The sequence below is a fragment of the Echiichthys vipera genome, assembly GCF_963691815.1.
Source record: "Echiichthys vipera genome assembly, chromosome: 9".
NCBI classification, from domain to species: domain Eukaryota; kingdom Metazoa; phylum Chordata; class Actinopteri; order Perciformes; family Trachinidae; genus Echiichthys; species Echiichthys vipera.
This window is the reverse complement of record NC_139834.1, coordinates 12,661,992-12,681,686: the sequence shown is the minus strand read 5'-3', so window position 1 is coordinate 12,681,686 and position 19,695 is coordinate 12,661,992. Positions and strand designations below refer to the sequence as shown.

At 41.6% G+C, this 19,695-nt stretch overlaps 3 protein-coding genes across 3 annotated transcripts in view; 1 reads left to right on the top strand and 2 right to left on the bottom strand.

The window, feature by feature from the left end:
* LOC310951221 (ninjurin-1) overlaps positions 1 to 6,473 on the top strand; it is a gene marked incomplete at both ends in the record, with an annotated part of 249,679 nt that extends 243,206 nt beyond the window's left edge. Inside the window, 2 exon segments of the mRNA XM_083919346.1 lie at positions 3,686 to 3,923; positions 6,331 to 6,473. Coding sequence (XP_083775472.1) covers positions 3,686 to 3,923; positions 6,331 to 6,473 — 381 coding nt within the window.
* Positions 6,474 to 9,171: 2,698 nt separating this feature from the next.
* Positions 9,172 to 13,036, bottom strand: LOC310952021 (caspase recruitment domain-containing protein 19-like; the record flags this gene model as incomplete). The annotated part of the gene is made up of 6 exons (XM_083920508.1): positions 9,172 to 9,287; positions 9,469 to 9,534; positions 10,958 to 11,026; positions 11,778 to 11,934; positions 12,058 to 12,203; positions 12,970 to 13,036. The coding sequence occupies 6 exons, from the start codon at positions 13,034 to 13,036 to the stop codon at positions 9,172 to 9,174; spliced, it is 621 nt and encodes a 206-aa protein (XP_083776634.1).
* Positions 13,037 to 14,300: 1,264 nt separating this feature from the next.
* Positions 14,301 to 19,292, bottom strand: susd3 (sushi domain containing 3). Its single transcript, XM_083919614.1, has 5 exons — positions 18,862 to 19,292; positions 16,864 to 17,058; positions 16,001 to 16,148; positions 15,100 to 15,255; positions 14,301 to 15,003 (listed from the first exon to the last, which is right to left on the bottom strand). The coding sequence occupies exons 1-5, from the start codon at positions 18,944 to 18,946 to the stop codon at positions 14,670 to 14,672; spliced, it is 918 nt and encodes a 305-aa protein (XP_083775740.1). The 5' UTR covers positions 18,947 to 19,292; the 3' UTR covers positions 14,301 to 14,669.
* Positions 19,293 to 19,695: the final 403 nt, after the last annotated feature.

Genomic DNA, 19,695 nt, shown 5'->3' with positions numbered 1-19,695 from the left:
CACTGTTCAGGTTAAACCCAACAGTGATTATACATTTTATGTTTTCTCCCTAAACTGGAAAAGTGAGGTTTTCTTCTTCAATTTAACTTTAAAATCCTGAAGAAGAATTGAAGAAGAATTACTTTATTTTTATCCCACACGGGGAAATTCAATTTTCACTCTTATTATCATACATGTTACACACAGAGGCCCGAAATACACACATGCACAACCAGGACCTATACATGCAATTGAGGAGAGATGTTAGAGCGAGGGGGCTGCCAGTGACCAGCGCCCCGAGCAGTTGGGGGTACGGTGCCTTGCTCAACAGCACCTCGGCAGTGCCCAGGAGATGAACTGGCACCTCTCCAGCCACCAGTCCACGCTCCATACTTGGTCCACACAGGGACTTGAACCAGCGAACCTTCGGTTCCCAGCCAAGTCACCTATGGACTGAGCTACTGCCGCCCCCCATCCTGTTAAGAAGATCGGTTTTATTACTCAATCTACATACTTGTTAAATTACTATTGTCCCTATTCATCTGTTTTATGTGTCCCTTGTACCGTGCTTTCATATTGAATGAAAATTGATTTGTTACCAAACGAGAAATGTACCTGATCTTCTCAGTAGCACATTGGTCAACATTAAAGGTCCCATATTATGCTCATTCTCAGATTCATACTTTCATTTTGGGTTTCTACTAGAGCATGTTTACGTGCTTCAATGTTCAAAAAACACATTTTTTTCTCTCATCAGTCTGTCTAAATATGCCTGTATTCACCCTCTATCTGAAACACTACGTTTTAGTACCTGTCTCTTTACGTCTCTCTGCGTCTCTGTACCGTCATTGCAGTCGGGTAATGACAGTAGCGGCCCTTTCTACCTATATAGTATAGTTGTGACATCACGACTGTACTGAAGTCATGACAACGTTTTTAAATGCACAATTTCTGGATACATTGCATTTAAAAAAAGACACAAAAGACCTTTTTAGCCTATTCTTTAAACATTGATTTTCCTCTGAATTACCTTCTCTTTGCCCACATTCTGTAATATTATTCGGGATATCTTTTGCAGGCTATGTTAGATATTATTGTACATTTTGAATCCATATCCTAATGCACAGTGTCGTATTGCACTGAGAGTTGAAACAGATTTAAACAACTTTTCTATCTCCCTCCCCTCCCCCTTCCTGATCGACTTAATGAGTACCTGTCACATTAGATTGTGTAAAATAATAATAGATCTGTAATGACTGGGTGATGCTGCAATGGCAAGCTTTCTGTTTCTCAAATGGGAAAACAAAAGTATATGCAAATGTGCAAATATTGTATTATATTGTATATTGTTATGAGTGTTTTTCCAATATGAAGTGTTATCCAAATGAAAGCCTGGATCCCCCATTACAGCACAGTGTGACACGTCATGGCCTTTACTGTATTCACTATCTTTTTGTTCTACATCATCTCCTCTGCTGTGGTTAGTGGTTATCCTATGTTCCCAGCCATGATATGAGCAGACAGCAGGATTAATCCTGACAAAAAGCTAGATGGCCTTTATTCTTTATTTTTTCTGAGAAAATCCATCTGCTGTGTTTCTAGACATAGAGACTGCACGTTTCCAACCTGTGATCTCACAACAGGCATTATCTCTCTGTGGTTTGTTGACTCGGGAATAAAGGGCTGTCTCTGAAAAGCCTCTGTCTGTGTGAGAGCAGAATGGCTGACCCTGACACGTCATGAAAGTGTGCCATTTGTGGCGTTTGGCACACATCTTAGTCACAAGGGCGCTACACAGCACAGTGTGGCTCTTCCCGTGGGCAGTAGAGAAACATGTTTTGAAGAGCTGTTTAATTCCTTGTTATGAGTTTTACCATGAGGCGTTATGGCTTGGAGTGAAAAAGATTCGGAGAACACCCATGGAGATGTTTTTTTTTGTAGGTGCTGGATGTTGTCAGGAGGATGGCTCTGCAGTGTTCACATGAAGCTATGCCAAATCATAAAATCTGAAATGATAGGTACACTGCCAGATGGTGAATTTGGCCAGTGACACGTGTAATCCATGTCATAAAAATCTATGGCTTATTAAGAGAATTAAACATGGCTTGTCCAGTGGTTATCAGAGGATTTGAAAAAAAAGACTCATCAAATGAATTACTGCAACCAGAGTACTATCTCTCAACCCCACATGGCCACATCTGCTCTACAGTTTGTACATCCCCCTCTTACATCAAATTAACCATGTCAGCTGATTGTTGTGAATCTCCTAAATACATTGTAATTCAGCTGCAGCTTGCCATGTAGCAAATTAGAGGGTGCAGCTTCTTTTCCTTTATCCCAGGAGCAGAGGGAAGACAGTTCATACTAGCTCTGTGGTTTGGTTAATCCCTGACTAACTATGCTCTCTGCAGCTGCAGGGGTGTGTTGTGAGAAAAAAGGGAAGGCTTCAGTGTCAAGGAAGAGACTGCGAGCACTGTTGATTATTTTATGTTCGCAGTGTGCAGGTTTTGGCCTTGACACGACCAAATCTTCAGTGATGGTGCTCAGGTGTGAGCGAGGTATGGCTGAACAGTAGCTCCAAGTGGATGTTGATTCAGCAGCAGTGCTCTGAAGGAAGATCACCTTTTTAAAAAAAGAGCGATATCTTATTCTTCAACAAGCAGACTGTTTATCTCTGGTGACACATGTCTTTCTCTTTGCAGTGCAGAGTCCACTGGGATGGAGTAGTGTCACACACACACACACACACACACACACACACACACACACACACACACACACACACACACACACACACACACACACACACACACACACACACACACACACACACACACACACACACACACACACACACACACACACACACACACACACACACACACACACACACACACACACAAAACCTAGCAAATATTTTGTTACGTAATAATCACCCACACAAGAATCAATAGGTTACAGAATTCAATCTAAAACTGAGATTTGCCTTTTGTTATCACGTGTTGATTACTCATGAAAGGGTTACAGCCTAAACCGCTCTCCTCCTGTCCCTGCTATACAGAATATGCAACACAAGACTGGGCAATATGACAATATGTATATATGTAGGTAGCGAACTGAGTTACGGACGACACTCCACATTCTGATCCTTGCATGTATGTTCATTTTGTATTAAAAGATCTTAATAAAATGAATACATTCATTTGTAATCAGGTATTTCATTAACAGGAGTATACAAAATTCGGCTATACCATATGTTTTTTTTTTCATAGAGACTATTTGAATAATATTAAACATGCTATATCATCATTAATCGAGATATGAAATGATCTATACCAGAAGATTTTGGCCATACTCCCAGCTCGTATGAATGCATTTTGTTGTACTACTGTATTGTCATGCATTACATGTATTACTGACTACCAGTGTGTCAATTTTTGTGTGTCAATTTCTGTTTTCAAAGGTTACTCTTCTGCAATTGCTGTTGTAATAATTAGGTGAGACAGATAACCAGATCCTCACCATCAATGCACAGGAAGCACTAAATAACTGCTAGTCTCATCAACATGCTGTCTCCCTGCTCTGTTGGGAGAAAAAAACACAGCACACAGCATTCCTGTCTGTTTATTTCCAAGCTATCTTCTCTTCTCTCTCTTCTCAAAGCCATAAACACTATCTCTTGACGGTTACTTTCTTCTATCCCAAGGCCTCCCATCCAGATGCAGAGCCCAGCAGGCAAGCCTCTTTGAATATGAACCACTATGCCAATAAGAAGAGTGCAGCAGAGAGCATGCTGGATGTGGCTCTACTGATGGCCAACGCTTCCCAGCTAAAGGCTGTGCTGGAGCAGGGACCGAACCTCTCCTTTTACACCCCCATCATCACCCTAATCAGCATCTCCCTCTGTCTGCAGGTTACAGTCGGGGTCCTGCTCATCTTCATAGGTGAGAAAGCAAACGAAGCCCGAGCCCTTTTAATATAAACCAGATGTGCTTCACATCTCTCGCCCTTTACTAGCCATCTGTATGTCCTTCAGTAAGATTAACAAATGCCAAGTCCATTGACTCCTGACAAACAACCTATTACCAGTTGGACTCGCTTTTACCAAGGCAACCACACCTGACACCAGGTCAGAGTTCACAAGGTTTTAGTGCTGCTGTCAGCATCTGGGGGAGTCGAAGGAGGGAGGTTACTCCGTTTCTCTGCTGTACATGTGGGTGTAAAGGTGTCAATATGTGCCAGTGCTCATGTCCAATGCATGTTGGAGTAAATAGAAAGAAAGAAAATAAAGAAAAGATTAAAGTGTCATCTATTTACACATCTCAAGGTTTTTAAGATGTCAGTATTTAGCAGCCACATCAAGGAGGTAGACAAAAACAGGTCCGTTATGATGAGAAGATGAGTTAGAATGAGATGTACTGGTGAAGGTAACACTGCAGTGCATTTTCATCATTTCATCTGTACAGCGGGCCAGTGAACTTTAGCCAGGTCACACTGACTCATCTCAGGAGTAGTAAATAAAAGAGTCGTTTGTAAGTATTCACTGTTTCTGAAATATAACCACCTTACTGGTACATACTTATTTATCTCTCTGGCACTCCTTTTTCAATAGTAATCTATAATCTTGGTTTATATTCCCTCTCACTTGAACCTCTCTTTCTATATATTTCTACAAGAGATATTATTTACCAGTTTGTAAAATAGATTAGATTTTTATATCTTAAAGGATCCTGTGTCACATGCCCCCTCTGACCCCCCCTCCCCTTTCCTGTGGATCCAGCTCTGTCTTAATGGAGCCCGTGGTGCGTGATGTGAGTGGCCTACATACCACTGACACCCCCCCACCACACACACACACTCACTCTACCCCATCCCAGGCAGATCAGACACACACACAACCAGACGACCAGGAGTCTTTTCACCGTTTAACCTTTGGTAATCTCCCAGGAATACATACACATACACACAGACCTGTAGAGTCACAGCTACTGTGTACTACTACTACTCCCCCCCACACACACCTTCATTTCAACATCATTCTTCCGGTCCCTTTGATGATGAAGACGACAACTTTTATTAGTTGTCATCTCATTATCACAACATTGATAACTTGTGTAAGGTGTTAACTAAGCATAAATGAAATGAAGTGGTGTTATACAGGAAATACAAGCTTCCCTTGATCATGTCACTCTTCCCTGTATTGTATTTATTTCTGTGTGCTTTGAATCAGAAGCTTGTTGTCAGTCTATCCTAAATGGCTGAATCCAATATAGTAATGCCTAAAATATAATAAGTATTTCTTATCTGTTATATGTAACAGATAATTTGTTTACTTTATAGCATACATTCCCACTATTTCTGAAAATGATATTCTTCTTGTATAGTACCATATAAGTTTGAAATTATACATACGTTTTAGTTTATTGTGCTTTGTTGACAATAGCTTTTCCATTACTAATTGATCGTGGTCTCACAGTGTATCTATGGACCTTACTTAAATATTACTATTGCAATGGTAACCCTTCCTTTTCCAAATGAGCTTGCACATTTGATGAATAAACAACATACAAATGAGAGAGTTGTTCTCTTTATGAACAAACTGTTAAAACTCCATCCATCCAACCCACTTAGACAACATGCAAACTCCACACAGAAGGGCCCCAGCCGGGATACAAACCAGGAGCCCTCTTGCTGTGAGGCAACAGTGCTAACCACCACATCACAGTGCCTTATGTCCGCTTTTCCCATACTGTAGACACAAATCACAGATATACAGTAGAGCAGATGAACCAGGTTTTACAGCTGAATCTAGTCTGAGACCCTCAGACAGAAGTTATGCATCTGAAACATCTGATCTAAATCATGTTTACAAGAAATTCTTATATGGAAAGTCATGAAGTAAATATTTTTACTTTGTTCAAGTTGTCTAATGAGCCCCATTTCACCAGAAACCCAAACAGAACATTATTATATTTTATGCAATATATTGTACATACTGCCGTGTTTTGTTAGCCATTTGTTAAAAAGACATAGATGTAATTATTTATGAAATTGAAACTGTATTCTGTGCAGCTTTAATTTAAAATCTCATCAAGGGAAAATTAACAATTTGCACAATGAAAAACTCATATCATAACTTCATCCTCATGCCCTCATGCGCATTTTTGTGTGATCACTCATGGAGATGTGAGTTTCCTGAACCCAGAATTAAATATATATGGATTTATTGTTGATGGTAAATCTGCATATAATGAGTTGGCTTGGGTCCCAGAATCAAGCAGACTGCCCATGTTTGTTAAGACGTTTATTGAGTGTGTGTGGTTTCCTTATATTTCCTGGTTTTGTCTGCAGTTCGATGGAACCTGAATGATGAACAAAAGCACCGGAGGCTGAACATCATGGAAAACTTGGCCACAGGCCTGGTTTTTATCATAGTGGTTGTCAACGTCTTCATCACAGCCTTTGGAGTTCACAGACCGAACCGTGGCGACTGACCAAGAACACACACACAGGTATTCTTTCTATTTTTGCTGCCCACATATGTTCTTTATGCTCTTTATCTGTCCCCCTCTCTAGTCTCTATACAAAGGTATTTTCTCCCCTGCCTTACTGTGCAATTGTCTCCTATAGACATCCATGTAGTCAGCATGTTTTTGGTTCTCTCTTCCCCTGATCTGACCTTTACAATCCCCTACCTGACCTACAAACACAGTGACCTCTCCAGGCTCTCTGAGAAATGTCCAACAGAAAACAACTCTCGCAAAAATCCAACTACTGTTCATTTACCAGAAAATCATTGTGCCACGTGAACAGCGAACAAGAGAGAAACGGCAGTATTGACAAAGGGGTCTGGTACCTAAACAACACAACATTTGTTCTTCGTGGACAAACAGGAAAGTGGGAACAACTGCATGTCACCTCTGTCTCTCTCCTTCACTGCCCGAGAGTGACCCCAAGCACCAGCCAGACACAAATGCACAGTTACACGCTGACAGCAGAACAGGCTTTAATTTTTAATAGCTTTGATGACGTTCAAGCAAGATGTCATGGGTTCTTTTCCAGTCAGCTTGGACCAGGAGGTTTGATGGGTCTGCTGAGCAAATGTATGCAGAGCAGGGTGTGCCTCATCTGACTCAAAGCCCCGTCCGTCCACAGCTTTAAGCTTACCAACACATCTGACCCAACCACAGGCTTCATGCCTAACATTCAATTATAACAATGTTTAGTTGTGCCATGACTCTCTTTGCGCTCTGAGCGAAGCTGGAGTGTGTCAGTGGTTCTCTGGACCAGCAGCTGGTGAATCAGAGTCAACAAAAAACAGACCCCAGCACAACTGCTTGTTAAAATGGAAGCCTTAATTAGACTGTGTTCCAGCAATGTCACTGAAACCCCAATTAGTGCCCAAGCAAATGCTGATTTTATACACTTCAGCGGTTTAACACAAGAACATAAAAGCAGTTTGAGCCTGTCTCACATAATGATATGCTTAACACCTGAAGAATATGCATCTTCCCATCTTATTTCTTCAATGGAATTCTGACAAAGCATCTTTCAGATGACAAACTGACGTCACAATCAGATCCTTTTCCTCCTCCACAGCTATCATTGGTAACCGTGGAAACAGCCAGACGAGCCGAGAGCCAGATTGATGACACACACAGCTCCACTCAGGGCAGATCTGTGGACTGATATATATACATAATGTATGTGTCTACGGCTCCATCTCAGTCCTGGAGTTGAAAATGACCAGCTCTGTGGGGGTCCGACCTCAGAAGATGCTGATGATCATGGAGGTCATGCGAAGCAGGACTATTAATAGGTCCCTTGGGGGAATGTGGATACAAGTTTTCGAACGGAACAATCACCCTGGTGACACTTCCAGCCCCCTTTAACACCTCCCCGTCCCTCCTCTCTCTTAACTCCCCTCTCTCATCTGTTGCATCAGAGAAGACGGAGGCGGAAAGGTCTCCTGACATCCGACACCTGAGCTCTCTTCCAGAGCTGTACTGTACATACCATCTTTAATGTGACCATTTTCCTACGGATTCATTATCATAAACACATGAAATGCATCCACACACACACACACGTCTTCCCTCAGTAGTCCGCGTTTAATGTAGCGTTTAATTAAGTCGACTCTATTGATTCAATTAATTTGATTGTCATTATTAATTAATGAAGACTGTTTGTTGCTCCAGTTTGCCATTGTTATAGCACACCTTTACATTTTCCATCATCGTTGTGTTTCCCACTGAATGAGGGAGCAGTGCCATCTAGTGTATTTATGGATGATTTTCAGCAGTGACACAACTGTTTAATCATCTCATCTCCAATTGATGTTCAGTACCAGTGTTACTGTGAATTTTTATTTGATGTTAATTAATTGTATAGATTTATGTGTATATCTGGGTCAACTCTGTCATACTGGATTAAAAATAAGATAGAACTCCAGGTGATGTCAAAATGTGCTTTTATTGAGCAAAAGTCGAACATTATTATAGTGCACTTTAGTAAGTTGCTTTTTCTCTTTATCACAGTATTAGAAGGCACTGAAAGAAGTTGAGGGAGTGGAAATATATGTTGGGTGTATGAGAAACTGCAGTGTGTGTTTATATTCACTAATAAATTCAAGCTACAAATATGGGGTTGCCTAATTAGACCTCTCAGTACAAACTGCACTTGATTGACATCTCTCTCCCTTCTGTTAATGTAAGTGTACCTGTTAGGGCCAGACAACGTCACCTTTGCTCATTCATATTAGCACATAGAGTTTGGTGACATCATATTATTCCCAGCATAGCTCCAACCAGCTTAAACCTGAGGTCTAATCAGTTGGTGTGCGGTTACTCAGTTAATGTTATGTTTAATTTTAGATGAAAATGTGACTTGCATTAATACTGTTCTGAGCACACAGTAATTCCAAATATGACTCATACATACAAGTATTATGGTAGCACATTAAAATAATAATGATAATATGAAGAGATGACAGCTGTGGGAATTTGTGACAGAATGATTCAAGTTAATGTCAGCTTCAGATAAAAAAAAAAAAAAGAGTCAATTAGTGCTTACAAATGCATGGAATTCTTTAGCTCTCAAAGCATATATGAGTTTGGCACAGCGAAGTGACAAAGTGACAAATTTCATGGCATGTTTTTCTCACAGGGCTATGTCATAAGAATCTTAACAGCCTCATTTTTTCTGCTTTTCAACCTCAGAATAGAAGACGAAAACATCTTTAGCTCCTTTACTGAATCTTGCTGCAGAGCAGTGAAGAAAGGGACCAGTGCTTCTCATTGTCTCAGCCTCTGTGGGCAGAAAGAGACAGTGGCAGAGTTTTAAGAAATATAAAGGGAAGTGGTTTAGAAATGACAGCTTGGAAAGTAAAGAAGTTAGAAGGGCTTTGGATGCTCTTGAGATTTAAAAGTAACTTCAAATGCTCAAGGAAAAAGAAGTCTGAAGACTTCTCTATCTTTCTGTATGACTCACCGCCGTAATAGTAGAGCATTGCGACACCAACTGCAAAACCGAAACAGCTCAGGAAGAACATTGGTCCTGCAGAAGGAAAGAGAATAGATAAAGTTCTCATTAGAGACCAATAATACCTAGAAACAATATCTGATCAGCATACTAAATGTGCATAGTGGGATGCAGTCATCCTAACACATGATATGAACTAAAAAACTAAATAGACAAGCTGAAATGTACACTAGTATATGGCACGAGTCCAAAGCTCTGTGCAAAGACAATTGTATTCTAAAAAAACCTTAACTTCTTTGTATGACTGATTGGGAGTCATCACTGATCACCCATTTCCCTGCTGACACACCTTTGACCCAGTGGATGCGCCACCGTTCAAAGGAATGCGGGACAGAGGAAGTGGTTTTGAAGAGGGGTATACACGTGAGCTTAACTGACCCACAAAGCCAGAGCCCTGGATGTAATGGGATGATGAATGGTGAAGCAGTAGGGCCCACATTCTGATGCTAGGGGTTAAAAAGGTTCAACAGAAAACTTTGTTTGCTGAAGAACAAAGCGTAGTTCAAGGGGCTTATCTGAGGATCTCACACACACACACACACACGCACATGCGCGCGCGCGCGCACACACACGCGCGCATGTGTGTGGGCAGACATTACACGTCTGCCCACTTTACAGACAACCACCGGTCTCAATTTGTGCCATAGGATTAAAAGTAAAATTGCAAAGACTTGACACATTTGCTAGAGCTGCTGCCCCCGCGACCAGACCCTAGATAAGCGATTGAAGATGAGTGAGTGAGGGAGTGAGTGGGTGAGTGAGTGAGTGAGTGAGTGAGTGAGTGAGTGAGTGAGTGAGTGAGTGAGTGAGTGAGTGAGTGAGTGAGTGACACATTTAAAAGAGTAATTAATTGCCCATTGTTTGACTGTATTTGTATTGCATTTTGAACAAATAAAAGCAAAAAGCAACCAAATTACACCACAAACAAGATGATATCATTAAGGGCAATATACACTAGGGTAGGGTGCTTTTACTGTCATTTACTGTCTTTACTGTTTACAGAGTTCCAATTCCAATTCCACAAGGAAAATGAATAATGCGGTTATGCGTAGGGAAATTCAGGTTTAGGAGGTCCTGAATGCACCAGAGAGGAAGTGTTTTCATATTAGTTTCTGCTTGCTTCTCTCCTTTTGTCAAAAACTAAAGCTGACTGGCTGCTTGCTGTGATGGATTATCTCAGTTAAGCTTAAAGTCTCTGCAAGGTAATTTTTATATTATTCTAAAATTAAAACTCAGTCTAAAAGCAAATAGTGTGCTTTGAAAAGTTGTTGTGTTTGATATAGTACACATGATTGAACATACTTTACCTAAACGTGTAAACTGGTGTGGTCAGATAGTACCTAGATGTCTATATTTCACTTACAAATATAAATCAAAAACAGGTAGCAAATATAATGCTTTACTTTACTCAGCACTTGTGTGAGATGATAAGATTTACCTTTGTCATTAAGCCCAAATCGCTCTGAGTGGATCGTCACAGTGTTAGTCCATTTTGGATCAGCCCCTTCTATAACGGAGAGATAAAATGGTTAATGGGCAGCACATTGGCTTCTCTCTGTATCGTGAAAAGGATAAGCCTACAAAAAGGCCAGACAGGGCAATTACCCACCGTCATGGGACACCGGGGAAGTTGCCAGTGAGATATGCAAAACAATCTCACTTAAAAACATATCGGATGAACTGGACAACATAACTTTAAAGTAAAACAAATACATTATTTTCTCATACTGTCTGTCTGAATATAAATGTATTCACACTCCATTTTAGCTCCAGTCTCTTTTAGCCTCCCACCCTGACTAGTTAGTATTTCCAGCGGGTCAATTTGCATTATGATCAAAAAAGTATGGGAACAATATGGAAACTTTAATTATCTCCCCACCTAACCAGTCTTTCTCAAAGTTATGGTTGTGAACCAATTTTTATTGGGTCGGCCAATCAGCAGGGTTAAATCCATAAAAATGCCTTGATAAGTGAATTCATTTTCCTGATTAAAATAGAACACATTTTTTTGCTATATTGACCTGTCCTTGACCTGAAAATGTGTGCTCATGCTCCCTGGCTGAGGTAACGATGAGTGTGACTTCTGTGATTCCCTCACTCTCTATCCTGTGAATTTATAATGTTTTATTTTTAAGTTTTGTTCCCAGGGAGACACCACATTTCTCTTTAGGGTCTTGAGCTGAAAATCTTTGGGAACCCCTGCACTAAACTACTGCATGTCATTTCTGGACTAAATCACGTGAAAAATACATTCTTACCTCTCTGTTTGACTCTGGTGGGCAGGCTGGAGTAGACGTCCTCGGCCTGGATGTGAAGTCCTCTGTAGAATTCATGACATGCCTCCTCGCCCTTCCCATGCAGGTGCTTCAACAGCGCAGCTAACCGCACCTTGGTGGGCACGCTCAGTTTCCTGAACTGCAGGGAGACACATGCTGAATAAAATCACTGCACACACCTGTATACCTGAACACTCTCTTTCAAAGATCATATTCAGTTTAGCAGGATGTTTTTGTTGTGTCATATGTTATCTGTAGTGACCTTGTGGGCTTCCTTGTCACTGAGTATCTGGGGGTAGATCCTGTTCAGCTGCAGCACCAGTCTGTCAACCAGTTCAGTGCCCATCCTCTGATCTGAGCACAGGAACTGGGCGTCCCTCTGGAGCTGCTCATGGTAACTGTCAATGTCTAATCAAGAAATGACAACATTAAAAAAAAGAAAAAAGCAAGAAGCTAGTCTCAAATAAAATGTGCTCTACGTTACATGTTGTATGTGTAGAGTTCAGCTCACAAACATATGACCCTGTATATTTAGAGCACGCCACAAAGATCTGAGGCCTGCAGATTTAATGTAGAGTCTTACAGTAAGTAGTGTCTTGGTAAGCTGGTCTTGGCAATCAGTCCTGATCTGAAAATAAATGACTAAGAGGTTTATTCTGAAGTGAATACAGTTCCTGTAAAACTGTCCACTTGGCAAGACTTTATGTAAAATTCACACACTTTTCAGGGTACGTACACCAAAAAAGGTCCACTCTCGAAGCCTATCGCATTATCATCACATCTTGTTTGTTACTATAAATGCAATTGCAAGAAATAAAGTTTAGTTTGTTTGACAACAATCATTAGGATTTCTGAAAAATCTCCACATTAAACAGGCAGATTAATGTTTGCAACTGATCTTTAATGGCTTGTAGAGATGCAGGAAATAGATTTAGTGGGTAAGGAATTGGTGAGGGTTAGCCCTGTCGCCTCACAGCAAGAGGGTTTCCGGTTCGAATCCCGGCTGGGACCCTTCTGTGTGGAGTTTGCATGTTATCCCCGTTTCTGCATGGGTTTCTCCGGGTTCTCCGGCTTCCTCCCACAGTCCAAAGACATGGGTGACTCTAAATTGCCCGTAGGTGTGAATGTGAGTGGTTGTCTGTCTCTGTTTGTCTCTATGTGCCCCGTGATAGACTGGCGTCCTGTCCAGGGTGTGGGTGTGACCCGCCCGCCTTGTGCCCGATGTCAGCTGGGATCGGCATCCTAATGTTTGATTTCAACCATTTGTTTTATGAGATAAATTATTATTGGACCAATTTGTATGTGGCTGGCAGAGGAAGGGGCTTCGTCATATCTTATTAAAGGGCTGGATAGCTCGATTAAATATGGTGTAGGTTAAATAGACCTGTTTTATCCGTCACCTAGATATCTTTACAGGAGGTGTAGTCAAAAGTAGCCTAGTAAAGTGACACATAAAGCCGCAATTACCGTATTTGACACATTGCTAAAACAACCAAAGTTAAACTGCAGATTCCACGCAACAAGTGTCGCGCCCATAGGCTACAGCGCAGTATGAGCCCTTTGTATCCTAGAGGTCAGCGCGGATGGGTTTCAGGAAATGATCCGACACGAGACAAAACATCTTACCAGTGATTCACAAACCTGTCATACTAACAAACAAACGGGTGGGGGTGACTTGCTCTTCCAACCGACAGCCTCCCGGTGTAAAACTTCCTGGTCTCCCCGGTGTCACGGTCTCTGCTGTCCACTTACATCAGCACGCTGCGTGGGCCACATGACTGAGCTCCGGGCCACATGGTGATTATCAGTCCGCAGACAGCGACGGTAGACTGAGGTGATTACCTCAGCTAAGCTTTCTGTTGCAAACACTCAACAGAGGTGTCATTTATGCATTTATTTCATTCCCTTCCTCTTCTTGTACCCATGTCAATTAGACCCGACAATAATACTATTTTTTCCTGTTCTGTTTTTCTTTTGCTCAATTGGGGTATTTTTTGTATTGTCAGTTTAGTTTATTTGACTTGATTTTGCATTTGTTAATGGTGAAGAATGGGGGTAGGACTTAACAAGACTTGGCTTCTCCCAGTCCCTTTTCGAACAAGTGAAATGTGTATTATATTGAAATTGTCTTTTATTTTATTTATAGATATATACATGTTTTTTTCCATTCGTTTATTAATTTTCATCTTTTTGTAATCGTTCGAAATAAAGATATTATTCATTCATACAGTTTACTTCTAATAAATAATAGCCTTATTCTTTACCATGTCACTTGAAGTCCTTGTCTAAGCTGCATCACAACATAGGGCCTACAGTCAAATGACAGTACTGCTGACTTGCACACATTGGCATTGGTCCCTCAGAACGAACTGAAGGAAATACACCATTGCACTCCGTCCATAGCAAAACAGTCCGACTCGTTATTAGTAGAAGTCTTTAATTTATTTACATTCTTTAAAAAAGTTATAATATACTGCCCAGTGCTTTCCAGCTGCTCCTCTCACCCAAAAAACTGGACTTTTTGGCCTTGAGATGGGTTCCTCAGACAAATTCCTCAGCTTCAATGTGTTGTGAACTATGTTCCAATCGAGACCATAATTGTTAACACTACCAAAACATAGCGATCCCATTGGTTTCTGAAAAAGCAAGGTGCAATGGCTCCCCTTTTCAGACAGAGGGCAGTGTGCCATTGCAGTTTACAAAAGGCACAAGTCTGTCAGATCAGTAGAGCCTTTATACTGTGCAGAACTGCAGACATTATAATTTAAATAATATCAGGAATGTTCAGTTATTCTTCCCGTAGTCCTCGTACAGACCAACATATTTGTCCAGTAAACAAGTTCTCGACCGATGGTATTCACCGCCTGTGTGTCCTCACACTGATATAATCCGAATGGCAAATTCTTTGGCAGGGTTTATATTCCTCGTGTTGGACTCATCTGTGGTTGATGGGTTCACTCCTGACAAACTGCTCTGCTGTCCTCCATACTGCAACTTCAAACCAGGACCCACTGCCGAGATCTGGACCAGGCCTGGGCTCATAGTTTGACTTGAGGAGTGAGGAGGTCTGATGTATTTAGGTGGACCAGGGATCTGTGCAGATTGTGGGTTTCGGGGTAAGAGAGGCTGGTTGTAGCCGGGGAGAGTAGAAAGCAGAGGACTGCGGGTAAATGTGCAGGGAGGACCATAGACGTACTGCTGATGACATCTGTGGAGAAAAGAGTGGAAGTTGTATCTGCTGGTCTACATGTATTTATTTCCCCTTTTCTTGACCTCTTAAGCAAAAAAAAAGCCCAAATCTCACCTGCAGGCCTGCATGTTGTCGCACATGGCTGGGTTACCGGTGTCCCAAAGTGAAAGCCCTTTGTCCTGGGCGGTGTTATTGTTGTTGTTGTTCCTGCCTCTATGGCTGTAGCGAGACCTGTTGTCCTCCTGATGTTGGACATGCTCCTCCCAGTCCCTGCTTCGAGTGATAGAAAGTAACTACATTAAATCCAATCAATACAATTTTGAGGTATTTCTACTTGACATGAGTATTTCCATTGTATGTTATTCATCTACTTCACTCCATTTCAGACGGGGATGTTATATTTGTATTTTGGGTTTCTACTACATCATGTTTGCATTCTAAAAAGACATTATTTTTCTCATACTGTCAGTCTGGATATATCTGTCGTTACCCTCTGTCTGAAACGCTTCGTTTCAGTGCCTGTCTTTTAAAGCCCCCCTCCAGAAAAGCCCAGTGTGCTCTAATAGGCCAGCACCTGTGCTCTTGATGTCTGTGCACAGTCATGCAGCCAGACTTGTTTATGAAAGCATTTTCTACCTATATATATATATGTGTGTGTGTGTGTGTGTGTGTGTGTATATATATATAGCCTAGTATGGTTGTGGCATCAAAACCATAGTCCTGACTCATTAAAAAGGACTTTTTGGTACTTTCACATTATTAATATAGCACCTTGACGATGATATATGACGATTAAGACATGAAAATGTATTTTGTTATAATATGGGACCTTTAAAAGTCAGCTTTGCAAATGTTTTATGAGGAAATGCTTTCAACACCTTTGTTAGAGATGCAGGATGCACACAATGCATTGTGGTGGCTTTTGTTCTCCACAGGGCCCATTTAATGATTTCCGATGAAGGACTTTTACTTGTAAGAGTACTTCCACATTCTGGTATTGTTACTTTTACATCACCTCTCATGCTCTTTCCTGTTGTCTTCTTTGATGCAGTCAAGCAAACAGCAGGTGATGAAGGCTACGGACATGAAGAAGATTATGGCCGAACTTACGATGGATGCCAGCACAGCCACACGGAAACCATAGTCCTCATATGGAGACAGAGCTGGAGTGTGAGAGAAGAACACTGTTGTTTGATGTATCGACTTTATTTCCAGGTCATGCACTCAACATATCAGACAACGCCATTCATCATGCTGCGGAATCTATGTACAATAATTCCTTGACATACAAACCACTGCCACCTCACTAGATAAAGTCTGCCACATAAGGCCACTTTGATTATCATTTAACCAGGTGAAATTGGCAGAAATAAAGTCATCTTAAATGCATGCCAGCTCATTACGAAAAGGACAATAAAACATCAATTTCAATTTTAATTTCTTCTCTCCCATGATGATTGATCCTAAACCATAATTAAGATCCTGCTCCCACTTTTTCCACTCGCTTATCAAGAGAGCAGCTAGCTGTGCACCTGCTTGAAATTATTCCTCTCTACCCTTATTAGCATTAATATTCTCCTTTTTAATGAGCTTTATCCCCAAGCAAGAAATTATTTTATCTCAAATGTGTCCCCACATAATTTAGAAGAATGAGTTACTGCAAGCCAAATCATACCTAAAGTGTCTTCATGTAACATTGCCCATAGCCACAGTGCCTGTCACATTATGTTTAATATATATCCCATCTCTTCAGAATTATGAGCAGACAGACCAGTTAGGGGAAGTTTTGCAGCTGCTGCAATTCTCCCAGTAAAAGCTTTTGGAACATTTAATCTACACACACACATTTCACTTATAAAGTGGATGAATACCACTCACGTTTACAGTAATTCTCCCCCACCCAGTGGGTGCTGTTCGCATCCATGACACACATCAGCTCACTTCCAACCAGTTTGTGTTTGGCTGGGCACTGCAGTGAAATGACTGTGCCCACAGTCGTTCCATTGCCCTGGATGATCCTTTGGGTGCCCAGGGCTGGCAGGGGCATGGGTGTGCACTGCGTCTGGTTCTGACCTATAAGAAAGAGCGGACGGTCAGTTGGTGATGTATCAGATTGTTTGCATCAAAAACAGCAGCTGTGCTGGAATTATATTGCAGATGTAAGATGTGCATTAATCATGAAAAGTTCAGCCACAGTTTGAATACATGTATAATTCATGTATCTTCAAAAGAATTTTGTTTTCAAAGCGATGCTCAGAATACAAAAGAAGCACAACAACTATTCAGGGTGATCACTGTGTGGGCAAAAAAGGAGAATGGAGCACTGCAGATGAGATTCAATGTGGGATGGGACAATCACTCAACAGCTATCAGAGCTGAACCCCTGCAGGGCTGCACAACACTGCGTGACAAAACACTGCCCCGCTGTAACAGCCTGGTGCTGTGCTGCATCGGATTCTTACAGTATCGGAGCAGGAAATGTGATAAATCATTAAACTAAAGGCCTGCGAGGCTGGTGGAAACACACGGGCCATCTGGAGTCATGCTAAACAACCAGTTATCATACAGCACAGTGCTCAGCATATTACAGGAGGGGAGGTCTCTGACTGTGTCTGCTCAGTACGCCAGCAGTCTGGCACAAAGGGTCTACAAGAGCATCACTTCATCATGACACAATCTGTTGGAATGCAAATAAACAGAATGACATCAAGTCTGTGATTTCCAACAGGGCTGGGAGGAATAATGTGATCAGGCCCCGGAAAAGTCCAAACTAGCTTGTTTACCGAGGGAAACCTGCTTCTGGTTTTCACTAAACTAGACTGTTCCTCTTTGTAACTTTTTTAAATGAAGGAAAACATACAAGAATGTGAGAGGGGCGGTGCACCTCTGGAGAAACATGTGGTGCACTTTTATCACAAGGGCACCAAAGTGCACCAAATGTATACTAGTGTAACTGACAGACAGACAGATGTACAGAAAGAAAGAAAGAGATGAAGAAAATCAAGTGCTGTATGTGCACATTTAAATTTTAAGGAATTGCACATGCTTCTGATCACATTTTACAATGACACTTAACCAGACTCAACTCAGATTAATGCTTCCCTGAAGGCTATTAGTATTAGTTCAGCATATTCAAGTTTATGTAACACAAGCAGAGAGAGCATCACTTTTATGTAACATGTGTATTGTGTGTGTGGCTGCAGGGGCGTGTGTGTAAGATGCCCAGCTGTGCATTCTCATTAGGTGTTTCTGATGTTAAAACCACAAGTGTTGCCTCCCTTTTTCACTTCCTCTTAAAAAAAATTTGTGAGATCTGAAAGAAAGGTGTGCATGCAGTTTATTTAGTTTTCCTCAAGATGACACTTATTATGTGATGTAAAGTGTATTTTGAAGTTCCTCAAAAATTATCATTCACCCATTAATAAAAGACAAGTGCCTGTCTGCAAGTGCCTCACGTTATACAATGAATATTAATCTTAGGAAAATTGTTAGGAAACCGCAACGAGCTATACTGTAAGTTGCACGAGAGGAAATGTAGATCAGCAATCAAGGTAACAGACACAGGCACGCACGCACGTACGCACGCACACACACAAACACACACACACACGCACACACACACACATTAAATCTCTATAAATGTTGTAGTGGTATTTCTTAGGGATGGATAACGACACGCGACTTGGAAATCACCTTCTGAAATGTACAATATGTAAAATACCCCAGATACAGGCCTTTATGTTAATAATAGAACTGGACTATGTGCAAAGTGCATTAAACAAATCCAGTGCCACACACACAAACACACACACATCCTACACGCTCAACTCGAGTATGAATTTGACACTATTTGGTTCACTGTTTCATCTCTCTTACCTGACTTGTTCCGGTCACGGCTGTCATCTTTGTTTGTCAAATCAGTCCTAGACACATCTGCTATTGAAGCTGTTGCCGCTGACATGGTGATGACAGACTGACGCACCCCCCAGTCCGCTCTTTAGTTGTGCGTAAAGACTGCGCAACGGAGCTCCTCTGTGCCCGGTACAGGGTAAACAAGTCGGGATTCCGTATAGCTGGAGTCGTGCGTCAGCTTCTCCGCACGATTCGATTCGCCTCTCTACCTTCCAGTGGACAGCTTGTCATCCACACAGTCCTCCCACAATGCTTTCTCTCCGCAACATTAACGTATTCTAATTCCCCGGTTTAGACAGCGCGCTCTGACTGCTGCCTGTCGCGCAAGCGGATGAGCGCTCGAGAGGACGAAGTGAGATGAATTAATCGACCGAGACCTTGTCGACCAAAGCAAAAACGACTTTGTGGATTACACCAGGTCAGGTCAAGCTGGCTATCAGAGCTGCGCGCTGTGACCGAGACAGTGGCGAGTAGAGCAAGAAATAAACCCGCTCTCTGTGGGCAGGATGTCGCACCACTGCTCTGTTTGAATCAGGATGTGGTGCTTCAGACAGGGTTGAACATGTGATGGAAAAAAACAACACAAAACCACTGATGTAAAGCTCACCTTTAAGGAATATGAGGCTCCGATACACATTTCTACAGCTAATGTTGGCACACACATCAGGTTTAAGTAGTTGAGAGAGTGAATTCCAAATCAAAGAGAGACGGTTTGTAAAGAGATGTGTTCCTGATTATGTCCAAACTGATTTTTGGTCCAGAATGTCTACGACCATCCATCACTCGACTGATACCATC